The sequence below is a fragment of the Cajanus cajan genome, chromosome 11 (genome assembly GCF_000230855.2).
Source record: "Cajanus cajan strain Asha chromosome 11, NIPB_CcT2T_4, whole genome shotgun sequence".
Lineage (NCBI taxonomy): Eukaryota > Viridiplantae > Streptophyta > Magnoliopsida > Fabales > Fabaceae > Cajanus > Cajanus cajan.
The window spans coordinates 26,846,138-26,871,871 of NC_138527.1; the positions used below are offsets into that span (position 1 = coordinate 26,846,138).

Consider the following 25,734-nt stretch of genomic DNA (forward strand, 5'->3'; position numbering starts at 1 on the left):
TTTCATGCTTAATGTAAAATCATGTCAAATTCAATGCAAAAAGTTTCACATTTACAACTCACCAATCTCTAACAGATTGTTTTCAAATACTGTCCTGACGCATTCTGATGAGGATTTATTTAAGAGAGAATTTTGTATTTTATTTATGCTGTATGTGAAAACTTTTTGGACTAATCACAATGACAATACCAGAAAGCATGATTAATCATTGTTCCAATGTGTTAGAAGATATCTGTGAATCCGCAAGTAGAACAGTAGATGTTGGCTAATTTGCACGGTGCTTCCCTAATGTCAACATCAACGACTGAAACATGGGACTGTATATGAGATGAAGTGACTTCCAATCCACGGTCTCATGTTCAAAAACAACGAAACTGTTAAGAATTTGAGCCATGCTATGCTACCCTTATAAATGCCCCTCTCTGACAGAAGAATCAGCACAAGAAAACAGCTAAAGTTTTCATTGACACACTTGTTTATTGCTTAATAGACCTTGCTTGCCAATTGGAGATGTCAAACTTGGCAACCTCACTCTCATTCTTCACCTTGACACTGTTGGCACTAGCAACTTGTTCCAATGCTGGCAGTGGCAGCATTGCAATCTACTGGGGCCAGAATGGCAATGAGGGTACCCTAGCAGAGGCATGTGCCACAGGGAACTATGAGTTTGCCATCTTGGCCTTCTTGCCAACTTTTGGCAATGGCCAAACCCCAATGATCAACCTTGCAGGGCACTGTGACCCCTACAGTGATGGCTGCACCAAGTTGAGCTCTGACATCAAATCATGCCAAGCCAAGGGCATCAAGGTGTTGCTGTCTTTGGGAGGAGGTGCTGGTAGCTACTCCCTTGCATCCCCTCAGGATGCAAGACAAGTGGCCACTTACCTTTGGAACAACTTCTTGGGGGGACAATCCCCTTCTCGCCCTCTTGGACCAGCTGTTCTTGATGGCATTGACTTTGACATTGAGGGAGGATCAAACCTTTATTGGGATGACCTTGCTAGGTACCTCAAAGGGTACAGCAATAAGGGCCAAAAAGTGTACTTAACTGCTGCCCCTCAATGCCCTTTTCCTGATGCTTGGATAGGGAATGCCCTCAAGACAGGTACACAAATATGATATATACACACCTTTTACTTATAATGTAAAAACTTAAATACATTATCATATGTATGGTTGGTGTTGTTTTTCGATTAGAATCGAAATTTAATGAGATGAAATTCTAATTTTGATTAGAAAATAATATCAATCATTCTTATGGTACTTTACTTAAATTTTGTCTCTTTTTAATTATAAGGACAAAATTTATATACAATATAATGGATATTATTGAAATTATGTTCTAATTAGAATTTAAATTTTATATTAATAAAATGGATACACATTTAATGAAATAATTTATTATACATATCAATGAGGTAAAATTTCAGTTTTAATCAGAGAATAGGACTCCTATATCTGTTAACACCCCATCAACCCTTATCATTTTTCTGTCTCTCTTTTCTTATCACATATGTTGTTTATACTTTCTATATGTCTCACTAGGTGTCAAATAAGATAATGTGTTGACTGGTCATTTTTGCAGGTCTTTTTGACAATGTTTGGGTCCAATTCTACAACAACCCTCCTTGCCAATACTCTAGTGAAATTACCAACCTTGAAGATGCATGGAAGCAGTGGACTGCGGATATCCCAGCAAACAAGATCTTCTTGGGGCTACCAGCTTCCCCTGCGGCTGCAGGCAGTGGATTCATTGATGTGAATGATCTTACTTCCAAAGTGCTTCCAGCAATCAAGGACTCTTCCAAATATGGGGGTGTCATGCTGTGGTCTAGGTACTATGATGGTCAGAGTGGATACAGTTCCTCCATCAAGAGCCATGTCTAAAATATTAAACATATCTCTGAGTGTATGTAATGTATGATGTTTGATCTTGTACAATGTACTGGTGGTGTGTGATCCATATATATTATTATTACATGTGTTGTGAACAAGTGTTTGCTTGAACTACCATGCCCTACTTGTGAATTATGTTGTGAAGCACTTCTAATAGAAATTAGAAGATAAAGCCATAAAGTCACAAAAGAATATGAAGATAACATAAACCAATGAGAAAAAAAATATGACAAAACCTCATGGGATAACTGTTTTAAAAAAGATTATAATGAAATTATAAAACTAAGATGTTAGAATTAAACTCATTTTTTTTATTGCATGTCCTTGATGATTTTGCACACACAACCTTGTTACCTTGTAGATTGTAGCATACCAACTGCAGATTTTTATCATTGTGCAAGAAGCTTGTCTCTAGTTGGAAAACTTACACTCTGATCACATCTTTCTACACTGAAAAGAAATAAATTGTACCTACTATTATGACTATCATATATTGGTATTATGTAAGATAATACAAATTGTAATCATATCTAAATGGAATTAAATATTGTATAAATTCTATACAATGATGTAGTATTAGTCTTTATTTAGAAAATGCTAATTAGTACGAAGCTGATTTGGTTAAAATAATACAAATGCATGTTTTCTGAGAAAAAAAAAACACTGTACTTTTTAAATTTTTATTTGTTTCAAAAAGAGGATAATAGTCCACGTATCATATGTTTCGTGTAAATATTTCCTACTCTGTAGCAGTTTCTGTTTTTATTTATTATTTTTTTGTTGTGTATTTTTAAACATCTTCTGTATCCTTCTTTCATCAAGGGAGTAATTGGAAATTCAATCGTAGCATCTTTTTACCAACCAAATTGTTCGTACGGAATATCACATCTCAATCTAAAAATAGTGCAGAACTAATCATGTAATGTAACTAACAAAATGTTGGTGTTTTTAGTTTCCAAAAATGAGCGAATTTTTTATTTTATGTGAAACAAATTGTTTTTTATTCTCTAAATTTGGAGTTATTATTTCTAGGATGTGATTCTTGGTAATTAATATATTGATTATAAGGTTAAGTTATTGGGTCAAATAACATTACAACTGTATGTTATATTATCTCAACACAAAGTCAATAAGTTTTTATATAATTTTTAAAGATAAATATTATTTATTTGTTTTAAAATAAAATTTATGACAAAAATAATAACTTTAGATTTTAGAAGAATAAAAATATTATATATATATATTACATGGATTAAAATTCACATATTCTCATTTTAACAATGATTCTAAATTATAGAAGAATGAAAAATATTAAAAATAATTACAGTAACTAAAATTAAAATTAACTTATTTTACATAAACTAAAAATGTATTTAAACATTAACAAAGTTAATATAATAACGACACTTATTCATTTTTCTTTTATATACATGCATGTTTTTATTTTTTTTCTTTTGTTTTAACACTAATATCTTTCTTTAAAGATAATCATACATGAATCAAAATCAACCCTAAATATGAATGGCTTATCACATTGTGAAAGAATAATTTCTTCTCTTAAACCTAATTATTATGATACCATTTCTCATCGAATCATCGCATTTTCATCATCATTGGTTACTTTTTTTTAAAAAAAAATCTGCACCTTAACATTCAAAATAGTTTATTTTCTATTTTTTATGACTTATTTTCTATCTTCCAATTAAATACTTTTTCTTCTATATTTTGGGTTTAATTACGAATACCTTATTTTAACCATATCTAAGATTAATGGACACTATCTTTTGAGTTTAATTTCTGTACACGAATAGGGTAAAATTTTAATGGTCAATCAATAGTCATTAGTACATAAGAGAGGATGAACTATTTATACAATTTTTATACGCTAAAAAACTCAAACTTAAAATTTTATTAAAAAAGAAACTTACCAAACAGATAGATGAATTAAATACAAATTATTTCAACTTAATCAATAATTTCGTTTTTAAAAAAAACTGTCAGTAATTATTAATATTTTGTTGAGTAGTGATAGAAATTATAATCAACTCATTACATAACTTGTTCTTTTGTATTATACTCTTATAATCTCATTTGCTTTGGTTGCTCGTGTGTGACTGTGAGGCCATTGGCGCAGTTCTACTTTCTCAGCACTGCTCTCTGGTAATGTTTTTCTGTTTGTTTCCCGGCAAAATTTCATTGCATATTTTCTTCATACTTTGTTGCATTCAAAGCTTATCTTTGATTTTCTGAAAAGCAAAACACATGTCCACACGATACCCACATGTTATTTCCTGCTTCCATTTCTAACCCTCTATTTTCTTGCTATACCCAGATGAGAAATGGTTTAGTTGAAGTTCAATTTGACAAAAAATTTACTAATTTTTAGGGAAAGATGAAATTTTTTTCTCTTCTTTTTTTTGTGGGGTATGAATTATTGAATTTGCAGATTATGGTTTTGAACCATCATAATTTGCCCTTATGTAATTTCACTAATGCAGGAACATTCTCTTGAGAAAAGAGTGAGTTTTTGTTTTTGTTTGACCTTTTTGGAGTGGGGTACTGAGGAATCAGTGTTTGGTTTGCCCCAAAACAATGGTGCAAGGTGTTTCATTGAGCACTCTGGCAACCTGTGGAAAGAGCAGGCTCTGTGGATCATCCCCATCTTGGATGGCACCCTTTGAGCCATTTAAGAGATCCCAAATTACCTCTGCCACTGGCAAACAATTGGTTTGGAACCATTCTGTGCAGAGGTTATTCTTAATTGGGTACCCTTATGTTTCAAGGCACAGTGGTTTTAAGGCTGAAGCAGCATGGATGTTCAGAGGGGGAGAACAACGGTCGGATGCAAGTTCAGAGCACAGTGAAAGTGCTAATGAGGATATCTTGATGTTCTTCTTTCAGCTGGACTTGGCCACTAGAGTACAGGTCTGTCTACTTTTACTCTGTGTAAGAAGTTAAGTGGTGTAGGGCTTATTTATTTCAAATTTATCAATGATTACCTGATGCTTCATTTTTTTGGAACTTCTGAATGCCAGTATGCTTTAAATATGGAGCAGTATGACATTGCACAGCAGCTGAGAAACAAGCTTACTGAGGTTAGATAAATCAGCTACTTATCTTGTTCTGGTATCCTATTTGGCTATACCAAGTTTTGTGGATTGTGTATACTAGGCTTACTTGAAGTAGATTTTGTACTTTTCAGTCTGTCATTGATTTCATTATCTTCTGTTTTTTTTTCACCCTTGAATTCTGTGCATGAATCTAGTTCCTCTATAACTTGAAGCAATAGCATGTATATCTGGGTGTGTATCTTAGTCTATATATAGGGGTGGGCAAAATGAACTGAACTGAACTTATAAAAATTATATTGAACTTAAAAGTAGTTCTCATAAACTAAACTAAACTGAATATTAGTTCAGACGATTTGAACTGAACTATTTTTTTGTATAATTGAACTGAACTGTGCAACGACCCGCTTAGTCGTCACACAACAAAACAACACCACACAGAAGTAGAGTATGCATATAAAGGAGTAAATATATATACATATGTCTAGCCTGGGGCTCAACAAGTCAGAATCTAATAATAACAAAATTGCTACACCGAGTAACCCACACACCAAAAGTCAGCTCCTGCTACTACCTGTAGCCCTGTTACTACTCTCCAGCCCATCCCTGCGCTACTCCCATACACAATATGATCATTGCAGTCCAACCCACATGGAAACAGGCAAGGGTAAGCTAGTGAAAAAGAATCAACATATAGTTAAATTATAGCAGCTTTCAACTTAACAGCAACATCATCATTCTCAACAGATTTAACATACAACACATAACAACATACAGCTCAATCACAGCTACACAACACACTGCACATATACAACTCATATCAATCATCAAATCAACACAACAACATCTTATGCATTGTCACGCATTTCAACTCGAAGATCTCCTACAACGTGGGTGAGCAGTTTAAGTGGCTAGGTCCTACCAAACTGACAGCAAAGAACCTTTTTGGACTTGCTAGGTAAACAACAAATTTGGATGCCAATCCACAACACGATAACAATTTCTCAGATTTTGCCACTTAAACAAGGAAGTATAGTACTATGTCAGGATAGAACAACTGGGTTTTAGGCCTACCACGACATTAGCTAGCTTAACTAAGCCACCTATGGAATTAGCCTACTGACTATCCTCCAAATACTACAACCCTTCGATACTCAGTTAGGAACTAAGTTCCCGACTTCGTACTTTACTTGATTGATCGCTTATAATCGGTATAGCTTGACCTGGTCCCTATACCGTGGTTGCTTTATACACATGTACCTCGACCTTGCCCACACACGGGACCAACTAAGTCCTAGAGGAGAACAGTACAATGTTCACTCCAAGGGACAACTTCCCAAGGAGGGTTTTCAACAAATTGGGCTCTCTGAGCACCACAGCTTCCTCAATCCGCACAATGGAATGAGCAACTTCGAAAACATCTCCTCTAGTCCTAGTGATCAACAGCTCATCATCACAACATAGTCAACATACAACACAGCTCAACTTAACATCTTTAACAACATAATCAACATGCAGCACAACTTAACTTAACGTCTTAAACAACATAATCAACATACAGCACAGCTCAACTCAACATCTTCCCATCATATACAAAATTCAACATTTTCTAAGTCCTAGTGTAAAACACTTCCACGCCCGACGCAATTAAACTCGCGCCCGGCGGGAACCCAACCCGAGAACTTTAAAGCTCTTACACGTCTGGTGTATCCTTATTATGCCCGGCGTAATAGGAGGCAGAGACTTCCAGGAGTCTCCCAAGTCCGGCGTACCAAACTCGCGCTTGGCGCAAATAAGGCAGTGGCTTCATAATTCTTTAGAAAGACAAGCAATAGCTGTTTTAAAAGGCAAAGGTTGACTTTAATTAGCAGGCTCAAGGTCAATTTCTTTTTGAGTTCCCGGCCCAAGTCAAGGCGATGCAATACTCGGGCGATAAGGATAAACCATTTATACAGAACGGTAAAGGGACCCACCTATGATCGCTGATAATAAAAATGAATAAAAAAATGAAGAGAATTTGGAATCCTTACCAACTGGATCTTGTTGCACCCGGCAAGAAACCTGCATGAACCATTTCACGAAGTATGTGTCCAGATAATCCAAAGTCTCGATAATTAGCTCTCGGTCTTCCGGTCAAAAAACAATGTCGATGTAAACGTATAGGTGCACTATTACGCAGTAGTGATTCTAATTTTCCATGAATTTCCCATTTATCAATTAACGACGGAACTTTGCTTATTTCTTTTTTTGAGGATCGACCAATCAAATGATATTTTTGTTCCAATTTTTGTCTCTTCTTCTCCCTTTGAATCACACTTTTCCTTGCCATAATGGTTTTTTTCTTATTAGTATCAATTATGGGTTGTCCTTTTTATCTCTGATTACTCGATAATTTCCACAAGCACAAATCCCACTTTTTATAGGTCCGAAAATTCTTTCACAAAATAATCCATCTTTTTCGGGTTTATTAGTTTTGTAATGAAAAGTATAAGGTTTTGTTACCTCCCCCACTGTCTCTCCATTCGGTAGGATTTTTTTTGCCCAAGCACTTATTTGTTGAGGAGAAATTGTTCCAATTCGGAGTTGTTGATGTTTATACTGATCAATCAGTATTCAAAGAATATTCTTTCAGAATCTAATTTTTCAGTTATTAAACCCGCTTTTTTTACCAAGTTCCATATTAATAAGATTAGTTAATCTTTATTTGTTAGTAAATAAATATAAAATAGCAAATTAGTATAAAGAGTAATAAATATAGAATATAGAATAATATATACGAAGAAATTTGCCCACCTCCCATCAAGGCAGTGGATTGTGAATCCACCACGCGCGGGTTCAATCCCCGTCGTTCGCCCATCAATTATGGACCATTTGTTACGGAGACACAAGACAAACCTAGAAAGAATTTTTTCTTAAAGTAATCTCGAGGCTTTCAAACGCATCCAAACAATTGGTACCCGAGAAGCCCATGTATGAACAAGGTTTAATTTTACTTCCCCATCTAGCTACTCTAGGGTGGGGGGTAGGTCCTGGAGGGGAAGTTATAGACACCTTTCCATACTTTGTGTCTGGAGTACTTCACTTAATTTCTTCTGCAGTATTGGGCTTTGGCGGCATTTATCATGCACTTCTGGGCAATTGCACAGATTTGTTCATGACATAAGATACTAAGTCATTTAAGATTTATCTTACGATAAGAATTGGTTAGGAGCTAAATTATATCGAATCATAAGATTCAAATCGTGAATAGTAAGATTCTCATAACTATGAAATATTGTTTTTGCAAGGTTGAAGAAGAGGTAATCAAGCAACAACAATCAAAAAGGGGATTATCTTCAAAAAGTGAAGCTCAAGATAAAGCTCTAAGTATTATACGTCTTCGGTGAGTTTTCTTCCTCCTATGTGTCAGGCTGACTTGTTCCTAATGATTAACTTTTTTTTCTTCCTTCTATATATGTGTGGGTCAACTTGTATATTGACACTGATTATTTCTGTTTCCCTTGCAGTTCAGACCTCCAGAATGCTGTTGAGAATGAGGATTATGCCTTGGCTGCTGAATTACGTGATAAAATTTCCAAACTTGAAGCAGAGTCTCTAGCTGCATCAGCTAAAGCTTTGGCACATGAAAATGCACAATATGCATTCCGATTGGGGCAGAAAGTGAAACATAAAAAATTTGGTAAGTGGTTCAAACATCTTCCGTTGAATACAACAAATTATTATTAATTGCATTGAAAGTATGCAATGTGATCTAACAATAACTATGATGCTTCTTGGTTGTACTCTGAAGCTTTTCAATAGAGAAAGCTATGATTGTGGAGCTATAATTGCCTATCCAGCATGTAGGCTCGGGAAATCTAACATATCTCTAGTGCAGGATAAAAGAACATGATTGGCAATACCTTGTAAATCTTTCAAATGGATGTACGCATTGATAAGTTGAATGTCTCATAATTGTGGAGGATACGATTTCCTTCCACTTCCTGCATTTTGATTGCTTAATATACATTGCAGGCTATAAAGCCGTGATCTGTGGAATGGATCCAGTATGCGGTGAATCAAGTTCATGGATGGAAAATGCACAGGTTAACAAATTGTCTCGTGGTTCCACTCAACCATTTTATCAGGTTTGGTTTTAGCATACAATTTGCGTTTGCATGAATTACTCTGTTTCTACAGGATCAAATTTGATTTTTAACTAATTTCTCTTGACTTTCTAATGCTAAATGGCTGATTCATCTTGTACTCTTCAATTCTTATTAAGTATAGTAGTTCACCCTGTAGAATAATAGATCAAGCAATACAATTTGTCACGTGTCTGTTATTATAAGGTTGTCTTTCATGGTCTCTGTTATCATTTGATAGGCGGCATCAAGGTGGTTGGAGCACCATGTGCGGGGTTAAATTGTTTCTCTTCATAATGAGAAGATATTTTGGATAAAACATCACTTTCATGATTACTTGCATGCAAGACAATGTGATTAGAAATGTATTTTTTGTGTGTTGATCTATTGCCATATTGGTTTATCTTATTTTATTAATGGTTGAATTGGCTTTGGTTAAGAAGTGTGCTACTGCTCCATTTAATCTGTTTACTTTTCTAATGTCTAGGTTCTTGTTGATGTACATGCTGAACCAAATCTATTGGTTGCATATGGTAAAAACTGGATTACTTAATTCTTTAGGCTTATATGCTTACTTGCATTAGATTTAGTGGTATTTATTATTCACTCTTCCTCGGTTATAAAATATATACTATGGCTTATCCGTACATTTCACTTACCAGTGCACTAAATATGATAACTGCTTTGATATGCATAGTTTCTGTTGTATGACTAACTTGCGGACTGATTTTGCTCTTTTATTTTTGCAGTTCCAGAGGAGAATCTTGTAATTCCTGACAAACCAGACATTGTGAGTAGATAGATCTATACTCTTTTTTTTTTAATAATCATGTTATTGGTACAAAATATTTACATATTTCGCCGATGACTATTTTTTGCCTGGAAACTTACCAGGTTAGTCACCTTGTGAGATCTTTTCTTTCAACCACATTTTTTGTATCCATAAGACTTAAATTAAAGACCGTACTTGGGAGATTGAGTCTAATATTACTTTAACCAACATAAATATATCTATAGTTGAAAGACATGAACTATATTATTATTTCTATTGTTTAATTTGTGCGTTTATTGGTGTTCAGGGAAGGTTTGATCATCCCTACCTCTCTTTTCTATTCTATGGAATGGATTCAGCTGGAGATTTCATCCCAATTAAACAACTACGAGAGAAGTACAATAGACCAAGGCATGAAATACCCATTGACCCACCAAATGATGAAGATGGAGGCAAAGCTTAAATTACCAATGTGATGAGACTATGTGCACTGTTCATGTGGGTCGGGAATTTAGAGGTTGAAAATCTTCTGACAATTTATTCAAGAAATCAGTTGATTGGCTTTGCAGGAAACTTGAAGACAGGAAAGTGTTCCTTGTGTCGTGTGCACAATGATGACTACCTTTCTCTGTGATCACTCATGTTATATTCTGTACTATAGGTTTTCAATTTTCATGCCTTCATCACAGTAGTGAAGATACTGATTAACTACATAACCCTGCCTCATACATATAATGTGTATAGTGTTATCCAAATCAGTTACCTCCTGAAATGGGATGGGAGAGGTTGTCTTTATAATTGAGCATATTTTACTGGAATTCCTGCCTTTCAAATTGTGATGATTGATGATCATCTGAATGTGATAAGAACCTTGAGAGAATCACGTCACAAAAGCTAACAGTTGTAATTAGAGTATTTAAGGCCTTACTGCAGTAATGGCAGAACAGAATAATCTCTAATCATTTTTCTAAAAATATAATTGTTCTAAAATGGGTCTGATTTGCTCCAAATGCCATTGCTTGTTTCTCTCTGCAATTTATAGACATTATAATCCTCAAAATACATACTAGTACCATACATTTTACCATAACATTCTACATCACATCCTTGTTCCTGTGCCAAACTTTGAAAATTTTCTAAAAATGTATAAATTTCTTTCATTTGACATTCAGAAGAAGTATCTCCAGCTCCAAATCTGTAGGTTTTCTTATCTATCTCAATTGAACTGTACCCGGGGACCTTCTTTAGGCCCATTCCTTCCATCCTTGATCTCACATTTTTGGATTCATACCAGTTTCCTCCTTCAGCATATATGTTAGATAACAAAGTGTAGTATCCTGTATCATCTGTTCTTATTTCTCTAAGTTCTTTCTGGATGCCTTTGATCAAGTCCATCCTCCCGTGTATTCTACATCCATTAAGCAAAGCACCCCATATGCTAGCATCTATAGGCAGACATGTTGACTTAATTATCTCATATGCTCCATTGATATCACCGGCACGGCTTAGAAGGTCAATTATAGAGGCAAAATGCTCGGCATTGGGTACTACGCCATAATCCCGCATTGAGTTAAAGTAGAACTTCCCTTCTTCCACTGATCCGGCATGCCTGCAAGCAGATAAGATATTCATGAAGGTTACTTCATTCGGTTTAATATCTGACTCTACCATTTTAGTGAAGAGGGTGGTGGCAGCAGTTATTTGGCCATGTATGCCATAAGCAGCAATCATGGAACTCCATGACACCACACTTTTCTCTGGCATGCTATCAAAAATACCTTCAGCCGTTTTAAGGTCTCCACACTTGGCATACATGTCAACCAGAGCTGTATCAATGTAAAGATCCTTCTGCACACCAGATACAATAAGCTTATGGTGAATCCATTTTCCCTTCTCAAGATAACCTGAATTGGAGCAAGCTTGAATTGCACTTAAGAAGGTCACCTCATTAATATCCAGACAATTGAAGTACATCTCATCGAATAGCCTAAGTGCTTCTACTGAAATTCCGTTTTGAGAAAATCCACAAATCATACAGTTCCATGTCACAATGCTTTTCTCCCTAATCTTGTCGAAAATTGTATAAGCCAAATCCACAAAGCCACATTTTGAATACATGTCCATCAAGGAGTTCTGAACAAATTCGTCCCCAAAGCCTCTTTTCATGACATGGCCGTGTATCTGCTGTCCAAATTGTATTGAACCGGCACCTGCACTAGCTGAGATAGAACTTGCTAAGCTAAATGAGTCTGGCATCAGCCCCTTTGCCAACATACGTGCAAAGAGCACCATGGCCTCCTCGCTGAAACCCTCCTGCGCATAAATCGATATGAGCGTGTTCCATGATACAACACTGCAATTTCCAACTAAACAAAGAAGCTTTTCGCAACTGCTTATTTTCCAGCATGCAGCATAGAAATCCATCAGTGCAGGCCCTAGATCAAGATCATCACCATCCATTTCTCTCCTCAAAATAAAGCAATGAGCAGACTTTCCCTCTTTCAACAAGCCTAACCTAGCACAGCAACACAGAACACTAATCATCGTCACCCCATTGACTTCCACTTCCGACTCCTGCATCTGCCTAAAAACATGAATCGCTTCCTCAAAGCACCCGTTTTGATTACACGACGAAATCATAGAAGTCCAACAAGCAGTACTTCGATCAGCCAAGCTTTCAAACACCCCTTTAGCTCCACTCAAGTAACCACACTGACTATACATAACAATAAGACAATTCCTCAAACTAGCATAACCATCCATCTCTTTCCTGATCACATATCCATGCACCGATTTCGCCAGCCTCAAGCAACCAACCTTGCCACAAGCCTCAGCCACGCTGACCATCGTAACCGAGTCCGGTCCAATTCCCTCAGAAACCATCCAACGCAACATCTCCAATCCTGCCATGGGCCACCCATTCTCGATATAACACGAGATAACCGAACTCCACGAAACCAAATCTCTCACACGCATTTCATCAAACACCTTCCGAGCACCACTCAAACAGCCCAAATCCCCGTACATCCCCAACAACGAAGTGGCAATGACATGATCAGTGGTGAGCCCGGATGCAACAATCCTCCCATGCAGTTTCGCGCCAGTAACCAAGTCCCCAACGCAGGAAACAGCTTTTAGGAGAGAAGGGTAAAGAAAGGTGCAGTTTTGGGTGAGGTGTGAACCCTTTTGAATGTGGTGGTTGTAGAGGGAAAGAACTTGGTGGAACAAGTGGTGGGTGAGGTAAGACTTGACGAGGACAGCGAACATGAAGGAATCGGGAGATGGGTGGGCGTAAAAAATGAGTCTTGATGAGTGGAGAGAACCCATTTGGGCGTAGGAGTCGAGGAGCTTGGTGGAGGGAAGAGGGTCGTGGTGGAGGCCAGTGACGACAATGTGGGCGTGGAGTTGGGTGAGGGATCTTAAGGTGGAACATGACCTGAACAATGGCATGTACAGTGTCATCTTTATGGTGTGAAGAAGAACATGAAGTGAAGAGAAAGAATAGTATCAAGGACTAAGACATGGTGCAAGCTCACCTTCTCCAACCCGATTATACATACTCATACTATCAACTAGCGGGAAAGTTTTTTTTTGTTTTTTTATTTTTCTGAATCACCAATTTATTTGGACTCACATTAATTTAAATAAAATAAATAAGAAAAAAGTTCAATATGCTAATTATATTAGCATTAAGTGCGGTTATTCTTAACATGTGAGATGAACCTTTGAGAAGAAGGATAATCAAAGACTTATACATTTACATTTGTTGTGTCTCTTTGTGAAACAAAGAAAAGAAGAAAAAAAATTGTGAGAAGGAATAGAGCAATCAACTTTGGAAAAAAAGTGTTTGAGCTATTATTATTTATACAAGGAAAAAAGAGATTCAGTTTTGTTTCTGCTTAATTGTTATTATTCTGGTTATCTTTCCCAACAACTGGTATGAGAGCTCCGGTTGGGGGCTTTGGTTTCTTTTCTAAAGATGGGTGAAGGCAATAATGTTGGTACAATGATTAAATTGGATTTCACCAATTACTCTAAATGGAAGTCTCGAATGGAAGATTTGTTATTTTGTAGAGACTTGTATGACCTCATTGAGGCTAATGGCACCAAACTAACACATAAATCTGAAGAAGATTGGAAGAAGGCCAATAGGAAGACTATTGGCATGATCAGACAATGGATAGATCAAAGCATTTATCATCATGTGTCAAGTGAGACTAATGCTTTCTACTTATGGAAGAAATTGAGTGAGCTATTTGAGTCTAAAAATGCACAAAACATCCTCATTCGAAAGTTAGTAAACTTAAAATACAAGGATGGTTCTTTAGTGGCATAGCACTTAAGCAATTTTTAGAATTTGGTGAATCAGTTGAATACTATGGAGATTGTATTAGATGATGAGCTATTGGCATTGTTGTTGCTTGGATCATTACTAGACAGTTGGGAGACATTGGTGGTATCTCTGAGTAACTCTACTCCTAATGGGAAGCTGACTTTTAATATGGTAAAAGATAGTCTCTTGAATGAAGAAATTAGGAGAAAGGGACAAGGAATGGCTAGTTCTTCAACTCATAATGAAGCTTTGTTTATGGAATCAAGAGGGAGAAGCCATCAAAGAAACTCTCATAAATATGATGATCGTAGCAAGTCAAGAGGAAGATCAATGACAAGGAAAGATATTAAGTGTTTCCATTGTAATAAAATGGGACACTTAATGAAAGAGTGTAGGTTCCTTAAGCAAGATAAATCAAGGGGTAGAGGCAATGATAAAAGAGAAGATAAAGACAAAGACACTACTGCAGTTGTATCTGATAGTGATGTTGTCATTGTTTATGATGATAATTCTATTAATCTTGCATTACAAGAGTATGAATGGGTTATTGATTCTGCTGCCTCATTTCATGTTACACCACACTGTGAGTACCTTACATCCTACACTGCCGAGGATTTTGGGCAAGTGAAGATGGGAAATCAAGAGGTAAGCAAGGTTGCTGGCATTGGAGAAGTCTGGTTGGAGACTAATATCATATGCAAGTTACACTTGAAGAACATCAAGCACATCCTTGACATGCGCCTCAACTTGATCTCAGTACAAGAACTTGATGAAGATGGTTACCATAATTATTTTGGTAATGGAAAATGGAAGTGCACCAGAGGGACTTTGGTGATAGTAAAGGGAGAGAAGCAGAATACTCTTTATTAGACATCAGCTAAACTGTCTACACCTCAAGTGAATGCAATTGAGGATTGCTCCACAAATTTATGGCATAAACGTCTTGGTCACTTGAGTGAGAAGGGTCTTGATACTCTTGCAAGACAAGGGTTGCTTCCAATTGAAGGTACATCTCTTAAAACTTGTTCTGATTGCCTTGTTGGTAAGCAACACAGAATTTCTTTTCGCACTTATGCTCCACGTAGAAGGCCACATATATCGGATTTAGTTCACACTGATGTTTGCACTATGGATGCTAAAACCCTTAGTGGTTACACTTATTTTGTCACTTTTATTGATGATCATTCTAGAAGAAATCCAAAGGTTAGGTACTTGATGTGTTCAAACACTTTCATGCAAGTGTTGAAAGAGAAACAGGCAAATTGTTGAAGTGTGTTAGAGCAGATAATGGTGGTGAATACAAGGCCCATTTGAGCACTATTGCAGGGACCATGGCATCAAGCTTGAGAAGACAGTTCCAAAGACCCCTCAACACAATAGGGTTGCAAAGAGAATGAACCGCACAATTAATGATAAAATCAAATGCATGCTCTCTCATGCCAAATTACCTAAAGCCTTTTGGGGTGAAGCTTTGAGAACTGTAGTAGACTTGATCAACCTTTCTCCCTCCATTCCTCTTGATAATGATGTTCCAAAGAGGGTGTGGAGAGGGAAAGATGTCTCCTATAGTCACTTGAGGGTGTTTAGCTACAAGGCATTTGTTCATATCCCTAGAGATGAAAGAACCAAGCTTGATAGTAATTCTAAACAATGTGTTTTCTTGGGTTATGGATGATTTTGGTTACAGGTTTTGGGATCTGGTTGATAAGAAGATTGTCAAAAGCCAAGATGTTATTTTTCTTGAAGACCAAACCATAGAAGATATTAACAAGAAGGAGAAGCCAAAACAGATTATTTGCGAGGACATTAATGTTGAGCTAGAACCTCCTACCAGAGCCACTAATAATGGAGGAGATGTGAATGAAAATGTGGAGAATATAGTTAATGTGCCAAAGTCACAAATTAATGAATAAGTAGAGCTTGTTACTCTTACACCACCTATAGTGCCACAGTTGAGAAGATCTACTAGAGAGTCTCATCCTTCACAAAAATATTCCCCTCATGAGTATGTGTTGTTAACTGATGGTGGAGAGCCAGAGAGCTATGAAAAAGCTATGTCACATGAAGATAAGGATAAATGGTATATAGTCATGCAAGAGGAGATGAAATCCTTACATGAGAATCACACATTTGAGTTGGTGAAGTTGCCCCAAGGCAAGAGAGCACTAAAAAATAAGTGGGTGTTCAAGTTGAAATTAGAGGATAATTGCTCACAACCAAGGTACAAAGCAAGGTTGGTTGTCAAAGGTTTCAGTCACAAAAAAGGAGTTGATTTTGAAGAAATATTTTTACCCGTGGTCAAGATGTCTTCAATTAGAATTGTGCTTGGCCTAACAGCTAATTTAAACTTGGAGGTTGAATAACTTGATGTGAAGACTGCTTTCCTCCATGGTGACTTGTAGGAAGAAATTTATATGGAGTAACTTGAAGGTTTTGCTGTTAAAGGAAAAGAGAAGCTTGTCTGCAAATTGAAGAAAATGGCTAAAATATGATGTCAAAGACCTTACTTATAGGAAAGTTTGTTGTTTGCAAAGAGAAGGTGGGTTTGGTTGACTATGAAACCAATTAATTGGTGAGGGGGAGATTTGTCAAGTGGGTCACCAATTTATTTGAGCTCACATTGATTTAAAAATTAAAAAAAAAAAAAAAAAAAGCCCAATATGCTAATGTATTAGCATCATGTGTTGTGACTCTTGGTATGTGAGATCAACCTTTCAGAAGAAGGATAAATCAGAGACTTGTGCGTCTGCGTGCGTCATGCCTCTTTGTGATACAAAAAGAAGAAGAAAAATTCTATGAGAAGGAGTGGAGCAACCAACTTTGGAGAAGAAGTGTTTGAGCCTATTATTATTTATACAGGAAAAAAAGAGATTCAATTTGGATTTCACTTAATTGTTATTATTCTGGTTATCTTTCCCAATAACTTGTTGGGATGCAAGCAAAGTCTCACATCATTCAAACAATAGGATGGACATGAGTTTATATATACACAATTGTCTCCATTGGTAAAGAGACCTTTTAAGTGGTATTCAAAAGCAAAATCACGAGGACTTAGGCCCAAAACAGACAATATCTTACCAATGTGGAGCCATGTATACGTGTGTAGTAACCCCCGAACCACAACAATTGGTATCACTATAGATTAATATTACAAGTTATGTGTTGATCAATTCAAATTTGAATTTAAAAACTAAATGATTAATATTACAAGTTATCCAACATACTTTAATGTTATACTGCATTCTCAACATCCACATCTCACCATACATCAATTATATACATCACATCTAGTCAATGTGTAACATTGTAAAAAAAAAAAAAAAAAAAAAAAAAAAAAAAAAAAAAAAGAGGCTGATTCAGTAGCCCAGAACGGGCCGTTCCCAAACTGGAACGGGCCGTTCCACACTACTGAATTGAACTACATATTGTAGTTGAGAACGGGCCGTTCCGGCAAGGAGAACGGGCCGTTCTAGGAAGGAGAACGGGCCGTTCCGGAGGGAGAATGGGCCGTTCCGGAGGGAGAACGGGCTGTTCCTGAGGGAGAACGGGCCGTTCTGGATGAGTCCCGGAACGGGCCGTTCTGTTTTCAGAACGGGCCGTTCTGGGCGTGGATTTTGTGCGTGATCTGGGAGTTCAGAACGGGCCGTTCCAGTATCGGTACGGGCCGTTCTGGCCACTCCGGATTGCCTATAAATAGGGGTGAAGGGGGGGCCGTGAGGAGTTATGGTTCTAGAGAGAAGTTTTAGAGAGAAGGTCTCTGGGTCAGTGAGCTCCTTTCTCTCCCAAATTTCTCTGTTTAATTCCTTTTCTCCTCTAGATCAATAACTCCTTCTGTCTTTTCTTGAATTTCAGATTAGAAAGCTTGTTTTGGGAGGACTGAAGTTTCGAGTTGAGCCTCGAGGGGAAATTATACTTTTAATTCAGTCTTTGGCTATCTGAGCCAATCTTCAGGTAAGGGAAGCTAGATTGTTTGCATGTGGCTGAATTTGTTAGTTTGGATGAGAATTTTGAACTCTCTGAATAGTTTTAGGCCGGGCGCAGGTTGAGCGTATCAGGCGTGGAAGAGCTTAGAGCTCTTGGGTTGGTGTTAGGCCAGGCGCGAGTTGACGGCACTGTGCTTGAATATATTTATGAATGAATTGATGCTTATGCATGTTTAAAGTTGAAGTTTTAGATCATGTATGTATGATATATGATGTATGGTGAGGTGTGATTCATATGTATGCTTTGTGATGATATATATGAATGTTTGAATATGATACGTTCATATGGTATGTATTGATCATAATGGTAGGTAGACCATTTATGATGTATGATGCATTATTGCATGTGATGTCTTATGACATGTGTATGGTTGTTGATCATGATGGTGGGCAGACCATTATGATGTATGATGCATGATTGCATGTGATGCCTATGGCATGAGTCTAGCCTAGGACTTGAGGAGAGGAAAAATATTTCGAACTGGAAGAGCTCACATAGAGTCTCTTGAGAGTGGTGCTTGGATAGGCCACTAATATATGAGAGTGGTGCTCTGGGAGGCCACTGGATTTGGGAGAGTGGTGCTCAGATAGGCCACTGGGTTGGGTGAGTCTCCTCTAAGTCCTTAGCTAGTGTTGGAGCGGGGTATGAGGTCGAGGGTTATTCCCTTAACCAAGTACTCGGGAAGGTGCGTGGATCCTTGCGGATAGTCGGTGGGCGAACTCCACAATTGACTTGGTTAATGCATGCCAAGGTCGTGGTAAGCCCGTACCCAGCTGTGCTATACCTGACGGTGGATCTGGACTTCCAAGTGTGTAAGTGACATCATCCGAGTAAACCCGAGTGAGGATTATATATCCTGTTTAGCTGTGACCGAGCGGGCGCATTGGGCGTGAAAACGGTTGGGGTGGTTTCGGTAGGATGGAATGTCACTTATACAGCTCTATTGTTATGGAGATCTCCTAGGTGTATGCGTGACGACGCATTAGATGATTGATATGTATGCCTATCTGTCATGAGTTGCATTCATTGCATGATTATTAATATGATGAAGTGTGGTGTTTGACTTCATGTTTGGTGAATGAATGATTGATTGAGATGAAAGGTTCCTTAGGGACAGGATTTGGGATGCATGTGTAGTATAGAATTTTTATTCTGTACTTGTATTATTGATCTTTGAATTCTAGCTTACCCTTCTGTTTTCCATGTGGTGGAACTGCGATGATCATACTTGGTATGGGAGCAGGTCAGGGATAGCTTGGGAGTAGAGATGATCGTTGTGAGACGAGGAGCTGAGTCTCGTGTTTTGAGTTACCATTCTGGGTAACATTTTTTTTGTCAGTGCTTGACCGGCACTAAGGAATATTTTGGGATGACTGTACATATATGGTGCTATATTTTATATACAGAAACTTAATTATTTCGATCTTTATATTTATGCCTGTATGTATGTGTTATCCAGTTTAATATTCTCTTAGTTAACTAGTTGTAGTGCGATTCCACTAAGTGTAGAGACCGTGGCGGGTCGTTACACAATGCATATAGATATCCACAATGACATTATCCATACATGACATATCGATGCTATCCAAAATCATACAACACACCTATGTACAACATACATATATTCACCATCATCCAACACCATACAAACATCTATACATGTCATATCCAATCAACATATACATAATAGTCATCATACACCATATAACATGAAATAAAACTTAAATCATTTATTCATGTTCACCATACATCACCAAAACCTCAACATATCATATAGGCCTTCCACGCCCAGTACAACATAACTCGTGCTCGATGCCATTGAAGTAGGGAGCTTTCTGCCTCACTCGCACTTGACGCCATCTAAATTACAACTAATGTGGCCGAGGTGGAGATCCCTTGGGACCTCGCTTCTGGCGTGGCAAAACCCACACCCAACCTCATATCAGGTAGAGAGTTTCTACTTAACTCACGTCCAATGTCACCTCAATAATGCCTAGCATCATTAAGTTAGAGACTTTTCCTTACTTCCATGCCCAACACCATTCAAAACACACTCGACGCCATCCCAACCCAAGACGAGTCTCTCTCCTCATACCTTGTGCCACTAATCCTACGCCCAACGTGATCGAGACAAAACTCTCTAGTTGGAATTGCATCTGACACCAAGAAGGTGCGCTTAACGTTGCATAAGAAATCTACTATGGAAAACTTCAAAAATTGCTCCAAGCACCTAAAAATAGGAAATCTAAATCTTGCAAAGCATCTAACAATCAAGTCAACTCATGTATGATTCAAAACCAAGCCAAAACCACACTTGCAACATAATATAAACTTAAATCACCAAATTTCACCCCTAACACTCGAGAACACCAAAACCATTCACCCTTCAATCTGATTTCAACCACAATCTATCCACATTTGATGAAAACAACGACACAATTCATCAATCAAACAATAAATAATCTAACTTCCCTTACCTTAAACTCTAAGCAATCTGAGAATGAGGAGAAAAGAGATATGAATGTTTGAGCTTCCATGAGGATCACACTCTCCTAACTCAGATTCTTCGCCTTCAAATACTTGAATTGCTACCCCAAGGATCCAAGAAACCTTTCACACCTCCAAGAAGAAGAAGAAGAATTAATCAGAATCTCTAGAGCCTACCTCTCTTGTTTATCACCTTAGAATTCTTTAGGAATGAAATTATGAAGCTCGATTCTAAAAGGATATTGCTTATACCTTTCTGCTTCAAGGTCAATTGGACCACAAACCAGATACCTTCCACTCTCATGATCACTCCACAACCCTCAAGTACTTAAAATCAATTGGTCAGCTTGAAGTGTCATAGTTAAATAATTCACTAAGAGAAAAATTAGAAGAAAAAAGTAATTAATATTAAAATAAAAATAAAAAACCAGTTATTATAAAATATTTTTCAAATGTTAAAACTATAATTATTTTAAGACGAGGGAATCACCCATTAGATTTTAGGTCCTATAATTGAGAAGTAAGGGTCTCTTATAGGTTTATCAAACAAAATTAATTCACTAATTCCTAATTTACAATAACTCTCATAGTTTTAATTCAATCCTAGGTTAAAAGATAACTAGGAGAAAGGATTTTTTTTTTAGATTTTGAAATTGTTTATTTAATTAGAAAAATAAAACGAGAAAATTTGATTTTAAAAACAAATTTTAATTTTTCTCTCTTTCATATTAACCAATCAGAACTAGTTCGAATATTTTTTATGAGGTTAATTATATTTTTTATTCTGAGGATTTTAACCCACGTTTAATTTTGATCTTATAAAATTTAATTACCCATATTTAATCTTACTAATTTGTCAAAAAAAAATTTACATTAATTTGTCAATTGTTTAAATTTAGTCCTTATTTTAATTTTTTATTTAATATTAAATATAGTCATAGTCGCTCTTTTAATTTGTTTACTTTGGATTATTTTCACTAAAAAATGTGTTAATTTTGTTATCCTAATCAATTTTGGAAGCAAATTGTTATATTATAGAGAACTTGCACATCTCATATACAAAGTATTTTTAAATAATATTATCACACATTTCATACTATATAAGTTTGTTTAGGTAAATTTCTTCATAAATATTTTTAAGTGAAAAAATTATTTAAAAAGAAAATTAAAAAAAAAATTTATAAGTTAAAATTAGTTTATACATAAACTAATTTGTAGAGTTCTCTTATATCAACATCTTATTTTTAACTCATGTATAAAGTAATTTTAATCCGTAGAGAAGTTTATTTTAATTTATTTTCTTATTTTTCTCTTCTACAAATGTTTTTAATGAAGCTTATTCATATTAATCCTATTTATATTCATAATTATTTGTTTATGAGTATAGAAATGATTTATCATTCGTTATCAATCTGACTTAGGAGTTTGATAAGTTATTTTAAAAGTAAAAATATTTAAATATAAATTATTTCACTTCAAACAATAAATTATTAGATGAAAGAAAAATTCCAGATATTTCGAAACATCTTTCAAAACATATTCCAAAACCTTAAAAAAATAATTTAAATTATAAAATATTAAATTAAATAATTATTTTATAATAAATTTATTAAAAAATATAAATATTTTATAAATTGGGATACTAATTGAGTTGTTTTTTTGACCGATATAGCAATTCTCTAGATGGAATGATACTAGATTCAACTTACTTAAACAAAAGCTACAGTCTTATGAACTAAAGGAAAAATATAGTTAAAAAAATATCTTATTGAAAATGATCGATTAAAATTTTGACAAAAATTAATTATTAATTAAGTTAATAAATATTTTATATCAATAATATTATAATTAAAAGAATAATCCCACTTTCAAATTATTTTTACAATCATGTATTATTTAATCTCTAAAATTATATATGATGGTTTGATAACAGAAAAAATACATTAGGGTAAAAATTATTACTCCTCTTGTTTCATGACTATAGTATAAATTTTTTCCATATAGATTAATGGATAATACTAGATATATTACATTTTAATATGATTTCATTAAAATAATTCATTTTTTCAATAAATATATTTTAATTATGACAGTTAAATAGTTTATAGAAAGAAATATGGAGTACAAAAAAAAAATTGATGTTACATTAAAAAGTAACCACGTTGTTAATTTTTATAAAAAAAATTGTTTATTAAGATTGTAGTTATCATAAAATGAAGAGAATATTATATTGAAGGAAGAAAAAAAAGAGTTGGTAATAAATGAATGATATGGTCAACGCGGAGGCAAAAGGGGTGGGTGCGGGAAAAGGACAAAGTAGGGACAGAGCACTGAAATGGGATAAATTAGGTGCTTTGGGTTTGGGGAATGACAAAACAAGAAAAGTACCTTTCTCTGTAACAAAGTAAGTACCAACAACACAGTCTCACTCTCACCCAATCACACACACCCCTATTATTATCCAATATCTCATCTTTTCTCTCTCTCTCTCCCACACAACATTTAAAGTAATAAATAAATTAACCCTTCTTTAGTTTCTTTTCATATTTTCTCATTTTTTAAGTTTAAATAAAATGCATTAACAGATTGTTGTCATTTTTACTATTTTTTATTCTTAAGAAATACACTCAATAATAGAGTTTACAATAACTTATGTAAACTTGTTAAACCATACTTAATTCTTAATATATGTTAATGAAAAAGAAAGCCCTCCATGTGCATGTAGTGTTTTTTTTTTATATTTTTTTTTATAATGCATACAGAATAGTCAAATAATATGTAGTAGTTATTATTATTTATTAACAATTCCAAGAATGAATTTTTTTATGCAAAATAACTTTTTTTTTTTAAATTTTTATTAACTATTATGTCGTCCATTTAGAAAATATTAAAATTGTCAAGAATAATGTTTATACTGAAATAGATTATCATTTTTATACAATATAGTGAGAGAAAAAATTATGTTTGTGTATTTTTTAAAAAATAAAAAAATAAATAAAAGTGAATAATTAATAATAAGAGAATTTAATTAGTTTTTCTTTTTGATAATTTTAATGTTACTGAGAAAAAAGTTATTAAAAATGAGTAATTTTAATTGAGAAAAAGTTATTAAAAGTATTATTTTACTAATTTGATATTATTGTGCGAATAGATCTAGTATTTATATGAGTTAAAGTTTAATGACACAAACTCACATAGGAAAGTGTAATATATTTTTTATCCAGTATTCCACATACTTGTATAATACATGAAAATATCTTTTATATACAATGTTCCATGGGATTGTATAATACATGAAAATATCAAAATAATCAAACATAACTGTTTTATCATTGATCAACACATAACACAATTATTGTATAATACATGAAAATATCAAAATAATCAAACATAACTGTTTTATCATTGATCAACACATAACACAATTTAATATGTGAACATACAGAATAAGTATCATAACTTTGATTGGTATAAACGGTAGTAAACTCTAAACTCTAAAACATGGATGACATTTCTTAACTAAAGTATAAAAATTTGTTTTCTTTTAATAGGAAGATAAGTAGTTTGAAAAGCATTAATTAATGAATAATTTCAAATTTATCTATAATTTTTTTTTTAAATTCCTTCTTCTTTTATATGATAAGTATAAGATGTATTTTGTGTTTTCAAACATGAAATACATTTTTTTATTTAATAATTTCTTTATAAGATAGTAAAAGAATTAGTAAGAGAATATAATAATACTTTTGATTTATTGTTAAAGTTAATTATTGAAGGAAAAAACAATGTCTTTAATTTTAGAACTTCAACAAGGAGTTGAAACAGTAAAGTGATGTAAAACAAGCTTAACTAGTTCAGAAATCGCATAGGAGTATAAAAAATTTATTTATAAGTCTCTTATCCTAAATCAACAAGTGAATAGATTTATAAACTCTTATTAATAAAAAAAAAATTAAAAAAAAATTATGGCCATAAATAAATGTACCATGTTACTGTCAAAACAAATTAACATATATTTTCTAACAAATATTTAGTTTATTTACCAATTTATTAATTTAATTGTGCAAACCTCAAGTCATAATAAGCTTATTCCTGTGTGAATTTTATCATAAACATACTAAATCTCAGAATTTACTTTTTAAAATTAATCATTTCTTAGAACTAAAGGAATCTAAAGATTTTCTAATGTAAAATAAATTGATTCAGACACCAAAAGTAATTCACCTTAATTTAATACTAAAAAAGATGTGACAACATAATTTTAAACAAAAAATTATTAGTACATATATTTCTGTATCTTCCCTTTACATTGTTCTTCTGAGAGAGAATTCTCTTTATCTTAAAAGATAAAAGTACAAAGGAAAAAAAATGTAGAAATGTATGCACAGAAAATTTAAAATGTCAAAAAAAAAAAAATCTTAAACCTGATAACAAGTCAGTGTGGTCTTTTTTCTCCTTGGAACATATCTCTTTTCAATATAAAAAAAAAATTGCACACTCATATATATATATATATATATATATATATATATATATGAAAAATAACTATTTAAATAAAAAGGTATAATTAAATTTTATTTTTTGTTATTTATAATATTTTTTCTTAATACTAAGTAATATTTTTTACAATAATTGAGTCATTTGTTAATTAACACCTGTCAAAAGAAAATATAGCAAAATTGTGGTGACGACACAATTTAAATCAATAATTGGAGTAAAATATAATAATACAATTGTTTTGCTTATTTTTGTATTCAATAGAGTGTCTCTTGTCACTTTCATGTGTCTATTACTATTCTCATCTAACTTTTTTTAATCTAAAATATTCCTTTTGTTTTCCTCTACCAATCAAACTAATAAATTAAAAAACACATATAAATAATTAAACATAAATGATAATAGACACATTATACAAACACTATGCACTTCCTGTGAACAATTCTGTTTGGCATCTTGTCTTCTTTACTCTTCTTTGTCTCCATCATGTGAACCAATGAAAACCACACAACGTTTCCTTTATTTTATTTTTCTTTCTATTTATTTGAATTAAAGAGAGAAAAGTAAAAGAAC

At 34.4% G+C, this 25,734-nt stretch overlaps 4 protein-coding genes across 4 annotated transcripts; 3 read left to right on the forward strand and 1 right to left on the reverse strand.

The window, feature by feature from the left end:
* Positions 1-428: 428 nt before the first annotated feature.
* On the forward strand, positions 429-2,028 carry LOC109801605 (hevamine-A). The gene is made up of 2 exons (XM_020362716.3): positions 429-1,105; positions 1,586-2,028. The coding sequence occupies exons 1-2, from the start codon at positions 511-513 to the stop codon at positions 1,885-1,887; spliced, it is 897 nt and encodes a 298-aa protein (XP_020218305.1). The 5' UTR covers positions 429-510; the 3' UTR covers positions 1,888-2,028.
* Positions 2,029-3,929: 1,901 nt separating this feature from the next.
* LOC109800159 (uvrB/uvrC motif-containing protein) lies at positions 3,930-10,678 on the forward strand. Its single transcript, XM_020360888.3, has 9 exons — positions 3,930-4,056; positions 4,395-4,821; positions 4,932-4,991; positions 8,252-8,346; positions 8,471-8,643; positions 8,979-9,091; positions 9,576-9,621; positions 9,838-9,878; positions 10,168-10,678. Exons 2-9 carry the CDS (start codon positions 4,489-4,491, stop codon positions 10,321-10,323), a joined length of 1,017 nt encoding a protein of 338 aa, XP_020216477.1. The 5' UTR covers positions 3,930-4,056; positions 4,395-4,488; the 3' UTR covers positions 10,324-10,678.
* A 161-nt stretch (positions 10,679-10,839) lies between these two features.
* Positions 10,840-13,452, reverse strand: LOC109800158 (Tetratricopeptide repeat (TPR)-like superfamily protein). The gene has a single exon (XM_020360887.3). It carries the CDS (start codon positions 13,320-13,322, stop codon positions 10,845-10,847), a length of 2,478 nt encoding a protein of 825 aa, XP_020216476.1. The 5' UTR covers positions 13,323-13,452; the 3' UTR covers positions 10,840-10,844.
* Positions 13,453-13,839: 387 nt separating this feature from the next.
* LOC145953477 (uncharacterized) lies at positions 13,840-14,196 on the forward strand. Its single transcript, XM_083067437.1, has one exon. It carries the CDS (start codon positions 13,840-13,842, stop codon positions 14,194-14,196), a length of 357 nt encoding a protein of 118 aa, XP_082923563.1.
* Positions 14,197-25,734: the final 11,538 nt, after the last annotated feature.